This window comes from Mycetomoellerius zeteki, unplaced genomic scaffold (assembly GCF_001594055.1).
Source record: "Mycetomoellerius zeteki isolate Tzet28-1 unplaced genomic scaffold, Tzet1.0 scaffold102, whole genome shotgun sequence".
NCBI lineage: Eukaryota > Metazoa > Arthropoda > Insecta > Hymenoptera > Formicidae > Mycetomoellerius > Mycetomoellerius zeteki.
Genome location: NW_017255933.1, coordinates 1,405,643 through 1,416,467, shown reverse-complemented (window position 1 = coordinate 1,416,467; position 10,825 = coordinate 1,405,643). Strand labels below are relative to the sequence as shown.

At 37.0% G+C, this 10,825-nt stretch overlaps 1 protein-coding gene across 1 annotated transcript in view; it reads right to left on the bottom strand.

Annotated features, from left to right (window-relative positions):
* The window catches only part of LOC108720402 (CD63 antigen-like), a 10,819-nt gene extending 4,981 nt beyond the window's left edge, over positions 1-5,838 (bottom strand). The window contains 1 exon segment of the mRNA XM_018444407.1: positions 5,492-5,838. Within this exon segment, the coding sequence (XP_018299909.1) occupies positions 5,492-5,554 (63 nt within the window). The 5' untranslated portion in view covers positions 5,555-5,838.
* Between the last annotated feature and the right edge of the window lie 4,987 nt (positions 5,839-10,825).

Genomic DNA, 10,825 nt, shown 5'->3' with positions numbered 1-10,825 from the left:
AAACCCTCCAATACTACATTTCGCTGCAATCGAAGAATTTTTAGCATTCCCATCCGCCATATTGGTTCAGCCATTTTGAATTTTCAAATTTTAAGTTCGGTTTCGACATCAGCGACCCCGAAAACCTTTCAATACTACATTTCGCGGAAATCGGAAGACTTTTAGCATTTTCGTAAAACTTCAAACCGCCATATTGGATCAGCCATTTAGAATTTTCAAATTTTGAGACCGGATTCGAAATCGGCGACCCCCAAAACCTTTGGATACAACATTTCAACGGAAAGGAAGTACTCTGAGAGCCTCAACGAAAAGAGGCTTCAAGGCACGTAGCATTTCCGTTCGCCAAATTGGTTCAGCCATTTTGAATTTTCAAAATTTAAGATCGGTTTCGGCTTCAGCGACCCCGAAAACCTTTTAATACTACATTTCGCAAAAATCGGAAGACTTTTAGCATTTTCGGTAAAACTTCAATCCGCCATATTGATTCAACCATTTTGAATTTCCAAATTTTGAGACCGGATTCGAAATCGGCGACCCCCAAAACCTTTAGATACGACAAACTAATACTCAAACTAATACTCTAACAGCCTCAACGAAAAGAGGCTTCAGGGCACGTAACACGCCAATTTTAAGATAGGAATTATATGTTTTTGTTTTATAATTACATTAGCGCCTACTTTCACAAAGCATGCGCTTCTAAAGTAAAATCTTTAATGAAAGTCATTAACATTAGAACTTCAAGATACGATATTTATTGAGAAACTTACTATATTATTCTGTAAATACATAGTTAACGAAAATCTTAGCGTGCTCGTCAAATTTGATATTACCCTAGAAAAACATCTTTATGCTTCCTATTCAAGAGAGTTGCAATCGACACCTTGAGTAATCAGAACAGACATTCGATACTTTTCTCCCGCTAATAGCTTAACTTTAAATGGAAACCATGATCGCGTAAGAGCCGCATTGTTTACCAACGGGAAACGCATAAAACTGTTATAATTACACCAAGTAACTTTCAACGAGATACCTAACTGCGCGAGAACGACTCTCGCGAGTAGATTACGAAAGTGGCTTTACTAAGAAACTATTGTATAAGAAATTCATTGTTGTATGAAAATTAGAAAGGTAACGTTTGTAATTTTGTCATCTGAATATTGCAAAAAAAACTCCAGGTATTCTATATCTTTATTAATGTACAAAACTTTTTGATGTACAAGCTGAAATTGCCAAATCGAGCGTGGTTAAATTCGATGATTCTTTATCTACGATATACTTTATTTTATAGATAAGATATCTATACCGCAAATCATCAAGTGCGAATCGTTTATCGTTGAAGTACGTATTACAAGCTGACGCAAACACGTACAACAATTAAACGATGGATCTACAATTAATAATCGGTATTATAATCTTAGAAATTGGCTGCTGGACAACTCTACAGATTTATCGATTTTGATCAATCCTGACTCATTGATTACCTTTCAGACTCGCCAAGTACAGACTATCGACTCATTGTAGACCCATAGTAACTTTCAAATTTCACTTTCTTGTGTCGTCATTGCGCTCCAGAAAGGATTTATGCCTATTTCAATATAGATTAACTTTAATCTCAATTTAATTTACTCTCTATCTTTTTCCAGTTTCAAGAATTAGAATAAGATGAAGAGAGAGTAAGTTAATCTACATTGGTGGAGAGATAGTCTTCCATTAAAGATCTTTTAATAAAGTCTGACGTAGGCGATTTTTTCAAAATCCTACGAGAGAAAGGCATATATGTATACTTCTTTTATGTATATATACATATAATAATAACTTTAATTAATATTATAGAGTGAGACAGTATAATATTAATTAAAGTTCTACAATGAAACAATAAAGGTACATATTATTATAATATTCCCAAGGAATACACTAAGTCAAGAGAAAGTCAAAACGTCGTATTTTAATATCAAAATGATGATTTCTTGTCATAAAATTTGTTTATTGACTTTAAGCATCAAAATAAAGTCGTTTTGATGTCATTTTAATTTTTTATTGACTTTTTTGTATGTTCCTTAGGTACTATCTCACTTTAACTTGTACTGTTTCATTGTAGAGTTTTAATTAAAGTTATAGAATAAGACAATATAAGTTAGAATGAGACAGTATATAAGTATATACACAGGAAAAAAGTATATGTATCTTCCTCTCTCATAGGATTTTGACAAAATTGCTCATGGCCAGATTCTGTTTTTATAGGTCTCTAGATCGCTCTATCAAAGCCCACGATCAAGAAGAATTCGTCGGCGGCGCTTAACCTGTTCTCGTTGCTGGATCTGTCTAAATAAAGACATCTCCAGTGTACGGGAGCCGACATTCTACGTGACTGGGGGAGAAAGAAAAAAACAGGCGCGCGGTAACTACGACATCGCGTCGTAACTCGTAGGAAGGCTACGTCGTTCGTCGCCGCCTGACGGAGATTATAGACCTCTCCCCCTTGTCTATGTGGTTACCTACGTGTCTTTCACCTACGTTCCCAACGATTTACACGCGCCCGTAGTAGGCCTTCGAAGCAACGAAACCGAGCTCGACCGACCGGTCGATTCGCTCGCCCTCGAGCGATACCTGGTCAGCCTGTCTCGAGACGCGTACGTCGTACGCTAACAGGTGACTCTACCACGGCGAACTTTACGTATGAATCTATTGAAAAGTTTCAGTAACGAGGACGCGCCCAACGCACGGCGATCCATACGATCTGGGGTGTCCTAGAAAGCGAAGTGTAGAATACGAACGACGACACGTATACAGCGCTTGTCTCCCTTGAGAAATTTAAAATCTATCCTAGCTTTAGTAAGGATGTCATTGAAAGAGAACCGCTCGTAAATTAATTCTTTCGTCGTTCGGCTCGAAGAGGATATAATATTCTACTTGAATAGCGATCAAGTAACTTTTTCTCCAGGGCGAAAACGTAGAAAATGAATATTTCTATTTTTAAGCGGAACGACAAGTCATAATAACTCAAAACGAGGTTAAAATGAATAATTGCTGATTGAAAAGTTTAGTAATAACTTACCATTAACTGCATTTAGCAGAAAAAGCAAGTGTTGTAAAGTTAATACGATTGATTTTGCCTTTAGTTTCTCACTGGATTTAAATGTATAAACTAATCATGTTACAGAATTTTACACAAATGATTTTGCATTAATTTGGAGCCATTTTGATGACTTATACGTTATGCTTGGATTGAACCCAACTCAAAGAACACATAAAAAAGGTCAACATAAAAAAAATCACAATGACTTTATTATAATTTTAGGAGGAGTTAATAGAGAAATTTTTCGCTTTTCACGTTTCCATTCTAAGAAAAGATTACATAATCGGCACCCTGGAGCGTTAAATTTAGGATTCAGCCGGACTCGGAGAAGTTGAGAAATGACGTCGACGATATATCTCGTTAGAAGAAGAAACTGACATCGAACATTGCGAGGAACAAAGCCACCCGTCGAGCTCGTACTTCTTCTGGTACGCTCTGTATAAACGCGGTCGCCGCGCTGGCATTTCACGCTGGACGGATCATTAAACGTTACAATAAGGGACGCACGACTGACACCCCGCTCTGTCATCCTTTACGGTTGTTTTTGTGTCCTAGATCCTTCCGTCCGTATAATACAGTGACAGCATTGTGTATGCGAGTCTCTTGGGAAAAACGTGGCTTTCGGTAATTTTATCGCGTATCTGCCCTTTAAATAAAACTCCTTCTTCCGTCAAAACACGATTGATCCTGTCCTTTTGTTATATTCACATTTCAGATGAAGGCTTCAAAAAACAGTCATATCAATCCAAATAAATTTTATTATTACTCTTTCCAGTATCGGTATTTTTTAGTTAAATATTTACCCACATGATCTTATTATTTACTTCTTCTTATCAGATGAAAGAAGAAGTTTCTTACTTTGTAAGAGAGGATGATTAAAGGGTATCGAATTTAATTACGCAGATAATCTGGCATTTCAGCATTGAATTTTTTAATACGATTTTGCATGTATTATAAGTTTTATATGTAATGGTGTCGCGCGCGCGCGCGCGCGCGTACCACTATGTTGGACGGGTGAACTTTAGATTACATTAAACGTAAAAGAAGAGAGTGGAGGAGGGGGCGGGGTATCGATCGCTTCATCCATAACGCTTACATCGAGGTTCTGGAGCATAAGCACCACAAAGTTTCCCTCGAAATGATACCCTCGTACTTACATCATTTATTCAGACACGCGGTACGGTTTCGGTCACGCCATACACGATATATCGATTAGATTATTATTGTCATTAGATAATAGATTATTGGTACTAGACGGGGTACGCATCAATACGGGCACTAGAAAAATTTCTTTTCTTAAAACTGGCAGAACGGCGCGAATAGAAAAGAATCCTAAGAAGAGGTTTCCCTCGCCATCGAGCGGTGCGTAATATCGATCCAATACGCCCAAGATTGCATCGTGTTAACAACGCAATCGTAAGAAACTTTGTCACGGGCGAAACCGATAAGAACAATCGATGACGTTAGATCTGTTTGCGTTGAACTTTTTGCACTCACAATCAGCATCCTCGCTTTCTCTTTCTCTCTCTTCCGCTTGAATGTATATTTATTTCCTATCGAGTGGAATTTTTTAGAATTTTTAAAACAACGCGAATTGATAGATCTTATCTTATCCTTCAGTGCACTGATTACACATTAAATACTACATATCCAATACACGTAGGCTGCTTCCTTTTTAGGAGACACAGTCGCGACACAAACGTCGTTCTATCCTTCTTAACTTTCAATGAATAACAAAGAACGACGTTTAAAGTCGACTGTGTCTCCTAAAAGGGAAGCAGCCGTAATCTAAGAATCCGACATATCTGCCACTGTTTAAGCAGAACAAATCACGATAACGTTAAAAGAACGTTAAAATAAATCACTATTAATTGATTGAAAAGACTTTTGATAACTTTCAGTAATCATTTTGCAATTATTTCACATTTTGATGTCACGATGACTTGTGTTCTACTTGAATGAATCCACGACAAACAAAAGAAACAATGAAGCAAAACGAATGTTACTCATTCGAAAACCATTAAATTCGCGGAGACCGTCCACCAATCTGAAACGCCCTGTATCAATTAAATCAAACGCAACTTCAAGCGGCGCGGTCCGTACAACAAAAGTTACTTCACGTCTTATAATTTGCATGAAACGACGTCGAATGATTCATCGTTCGCCAGCGTGCGGTCGACGACGTCGTGCTTCGATATCGGAGCGGGCAAAGCGTGTCGAGATTAGATTCCCGGATGCTGCTCCTGAAGGCTTGACCGATATATAACAAAGCCCGCGCCCGCCCAGCGCGACGCGAGGCAAGGCAAGGCGACGCGACGCCGAGAATAGCGGCCCGAATAGCGGAACGGAGCGTCGCGGAACGTCGTCCCCTGTCGCGTCCTGGCCGTGCACCGTTATTCCGCGGCCGTTACTCACCGCGAATATCAGGTTGAAGAGGAACAGCAGGTACTTGACGCAAGCCATGCCGCCGGACACCATTTTCGTCACTCTCACTGTACGCTTCGTGGATCACCGAATCGTACGACACGCGACGTCGGCGCGCGAAAGAATACGCTCTTCGCTGCTACACGCGGAAGCGGAAAACGCTGCAGCTGCTCCTTTTCGTTCTCTTCTCGTCTCTGACCCGCCTCCCTTCTCTCTCTCTCTCTTTCTCTCTCTCTTTCTCTTTTGACTTTCCTCCGTACGTCAACGACCCGAACTCTACGGGATGCTCGCGCGTCGACCGTTCGTCGTCAAATGCACCCGACAATGTATTTTTGTTGTTGCGCGGTATACATTCGCGATGCGCGCGCCGCCGGCCAGGGCCGTTTATCGTCGAGGCGTGGCAAGGCTTGTCTTTTTTTCGAGACGAGAAAGGTATCAGGAAGTAACTGGGATCTTTATAATTTTAAGGATTTTATTAGGAACAAATTTGATTATAAGAAACTTCAGTATTATCCGTTAAGTACATCGTGTAATATATTTGCACGTCGCGTGTTTCTTTCTGCATCTGCTTTGTTAAAACTAATTGTAGCGGAACGGAGCGAACGCGAGCTTTATTAACAACGACGACTGGATTGGAGCTTCAGAATTTTAACAAGACAAAGCCGTGCATGGAGCTTACGCTCGCAGAGTTTTATTGTTGTAAATAACGTTATGTAATAAATGCTACAGCGATCATTTATTATAAAATCAAGAATCCGGGCGTATTTTTCTCCGTTCAATTTCTTCGCCTCGTACCGCTTATGTAACACACACAGGAAAACTTTTCCATTTCTCGTGATTATTATTCATTTCTCGTAGCGTGACTATCGTCACGTCCGTTCGTCGATGATCGCCCGAATGCTACGTGATGCTACGATCCTGTATCGTGGTTGGACCTCCGTCCAACGCAACGCAACGCAACGCGAGGCGACGCTATGGCGTTGCACTTCGGGTGGCGGTGGTGTCATGGCGAGCATAGCCGTGATCCGCGATTCAACTGCGTACCCGTATTACGCGTATGCATCCTTATCTGTTCTTGATTCCCGAGAATGAAGAACCAACGAGAAGTCGATCGCAAACGACGAGATTCACGTGCAATCGAAACTCGAGTCTTTCCCTGTTGTATCTTTCTTTTGGCACCGCACACAAACTTTTCCGACTTCCCCGTTGATCGGATACGATCATCCGACAATTGGGTGTGTCCTGAAATGTTTCCTACAATACTAAAAGCAGCTAAAAGTCTGTAGCAATGCAATATAAACTATAGACAGATTTTGGTACTTATCAAGGAACTACTATTCAAGGAACGTACCAAGTCAAGAGAAAGTCAGAATAACTATTTTGATGTGAAAGTAAAAATGATGCTTTTTTGTTACAAAATTTGACTGTTTATCGATGTCAAAAATCGAAATAGTAATTTTGATTTTTTGTTGACTTTTATGTGTTTCTCTTGAATATATTCTTGAATGTAATATTCAGTACTGTCGGTATTTTCTGCGACGCGGTCGATTTCCGATTTTTGCGTCAATCAATTGGATACGGTAATCCGATGACAATATTGGGTGTGTCTTGAAATGTACCGACAGTACTGAAAATCTATCTATAGCATACGCACATCACGTATAGATTTTCAATACTTTTAGTATAAGTACTGTCAGTATATATATATTTCGGAACGCGTCCATTATATTGCATCAGCTATTAATAAAAAAGTCTAAATTGTTTGTCATGGTGAATTTCAGTTATTCTCATTACACTAGATTAATACATTAAAGACTGTTTTAAAGTATTTAAATACAGTGATAATATAATCAAATTTGATAATAAAATAATACATGCAGTACATTCTGTTAAATTGTGTGAAGGTGCATTAAATATTTATACGTTTTTGCATTTAATTTTGGTAATTTCATGTATAGCAACTTTTACTATACACTAATCTAGTGTATAGTAAAAGTTGCTATACATGAAATTACCAAAATTAAATTTACTAGAATATAAGGTTGAAAATAAAAAGATGGAAAGCGTCTGCGAAATTCCAAACTTGCAGAATGTATAAATTAAAATGATTAATTGAATCATTTATACACAGAGTGACTCATATAAAGTCATAAAAATGTATTACATAGTTTTTAAAAGCGGAAGTTGATTATTGTGCAAATGATAATCATTAATTATTTCGAAAATATATGTCACTGAATTAACCAACCAAATCGATTCCTTTTTCATAATATTTGTTTTTAAATTCATACATTCTTTTCGCATTACGTGCTAAAAGTGATGAATCTCTTTTGAACGAAGTACACACACAGTATTTAATTAATTTAATTCTGTCCGTTCATTACAAAAGAGTAGCCATTTCATCAACTTCCCGACTATCACATTGTCATATTAATTTCGAATAACGTCGCAATTTCTATTACACTGTTAAATCTATAGTGTCAAATTAACGTGAGTCGCCACTGCTCCTACTCAATCATATCGTTATTTTATACTGAAACAATGGTTATATTTGACACTATACAGTGTCAAGTTGACACTGTATAGTGTCAAATTGACACGATATAGTGTCAAATTTAATTATCATTTTGGTAAAAAATAACGATATATTTAGTAGGAGCAGTGGCGACTCACGTTAGGTTAAATTTGATACTATAGATTTAACAGTGTATATCGTAATATCCACAAAAATTATGTATATACTTTTCTATCTCTGACAAGAGATGACTAAAAGTCTTACTCTCGAAAGATATCGCACACGAAATATAATATTGAGGAATAAATGGTTCAAAGAATATTTTTTCCTTTTTTTTTTTAAAATAGAATTGGGAATTTTGTATCACATAGGATTAATTATTATTATAAAAAATTTTCATATAAATTTCATTGCGAGAGACAATTTTAGAGAGAATGTTGAGTGGGTGCTGCATTTAATTTATGTAATTTTAATTCTGACGACGAATTAATCGATATTTGTAAGACCAAGCGATTTAAAAATTTTTAAACAGCTTCCCAGTTTATATTTTTGTTTATATTGAAGAAGGCCTGATCGAAGCCGAAACGTTTGTATTTATCTCATAGTTTGTTAAATATAATTATAATCTCGCTCCTAAGATCTTGCGTTGTGGTGTACGCCCTTTAATTCATATCATTTTTATTAGTAATCACTTAAAAAATTGTTTGTTGAATATTGAGGAAATATATAATATACGTAATGTATATACTATAGTATTTTCGTGCTTTCGTACGCGATATTTTTCGAGGATACGCGGTCCCTGTTCTTTGTGTCTCCTTTGAACTGCATTAAGACTATCTATCTCGCTTTCGACAAACTTTTAATACATATCTATTTCATTTTAAGTACAACTTATGTATATACCAGTTCGGCCACAAAGAACAGATCTATAGATAGCTTTTGTGAGTGACCGCCTCATTCACGAGAGTTCAGGTCGAAGCAGCTTGTTCCATTCGACATTGTTTGGTCGAAGTCGCCTCCGAACGCGGAGAGGAACGAGCGCGTTAGCACGAAAAGACGTGGTGCAACGAACGGAGATTCTCGTGACGCCCACGTCGTGAATTACGATGTTGATATGCCTCGATACTGTTCTCTCTGTCGGCGTCTATTAATACGCTCGTCACACACACGGGTTTCTTCAGGACTACGACTCTCTGGCGAGGAGGATAATGTGCAGAGAAGACTGTTCTGGCAGAACAGACCTCATCTCGGCGAAATTACGTCGCAATTCTGACCACGCGGTTCTCCTCTCGCAATTCTCTCAGTAGCATATTAATGACACCTGAGACATGTTTTTTGCACGTTACGAAGAGAAGAGAGATATGTATCGAATATACCTGACGTGCGACAAATGGAATATTTAAGAAACGACATTAGAAACAGCAACACGATTTTCTCCTCACTTAATAATTCGCACTCGATATATTATATTCGCATTAAAATACTTCTATATCAGTCCCCACGAGGAGCGAATTAGTCTTGACATTTACCCTAAATGTGTTTATCGATTTTCTAAATATAATAATGTCTGCGTATATACGTAGAATGTAATGTTTATATTAAATGCTCGATAGACTTTGCTTGTCATCAGGGACACTTTACACGCGTATAAAAGTACATACTAGTATTTAATTGTAGCATCTTATACAATTATATGCATACACGGAAAGAACGGTGTATTTTGCTGAAATATCTACAGATTTATTTAGATAGTTAACTAATTTAACAGACAGATCTGAAAATAATTTTATCTGGACCACCAATGATTATGTAGAACGCTTAAACGGTTAGAGTTTAAACTTTGTGTCGTCAATATTTATATATTCCACATATTTGATAGTGCAACCAAATGTATTTTCAGATCTGTAGCTACACTAAAATAAATTTTACTAATTTTATTAAATTTACGAATTTTATTAAATATTTGCTTAAACAGTACTGATAAAATATTTACTAAATGAAATATAAAACATACATTTACTTAATTTATGTATAATTTTATTTTAAATAAATGTTTTTTTATTGTAAGTAATATTTATAAAAATAATTCGTTAGTACTATTTAAACAAATATTTAACAAAATTCAGTAAATTTTTTTTCAGTGTATGCAAATTTTTAGACATTTTAGCAAAATCGTTCTTTTTGTGTAGCAATAAATTATACACTCAAAAAAGTGATCTTGGAGTTATAGCGAAAATTATCTAAGTACGAAAAATAACTAAAATAGATAAATTTCTAACAAGTACTACGATATTGGATATGTATTGCACCTAATCATATAGATGACAGAGATAGAATTTAGATTTGTGTTATAAATTCTATGCGTATGATACATAATTTTCTATCAGATACAAAAAATAGCTATAATTCTAGCTGGAGCAGCAAAATATTTTTTTGCGTGTATTTATATAAAAATTTTAAGAATTATATATAGAGCCGTAATAATTATGTTTCTCGCTAATATTTTTTCTTCCTTCGAATAAAATGCAGCTGATCGAGAAGGGAAAGAAGTACGATAATAAAATCAGCAGTCGTTCGCTTTTAACGGGACGTTCTTAACAGGATAGATGAGTTGCAAAATGAAAGCAGCGTGACCGCGATGGATGAATCGCGTTCTTTAACGCAGCGAGATGCAATAATAGCGTAGCGCAAGTAGTGTAGATTGGATGCGAAATCAGTCGTCCCTGCGAATTTCGCTTTCGCGATCGTCCGAGAGTGAATTACGCGTTAAATTCTTGCGTGAACGCGTGCGACCGCGCGCATCGGGCGCA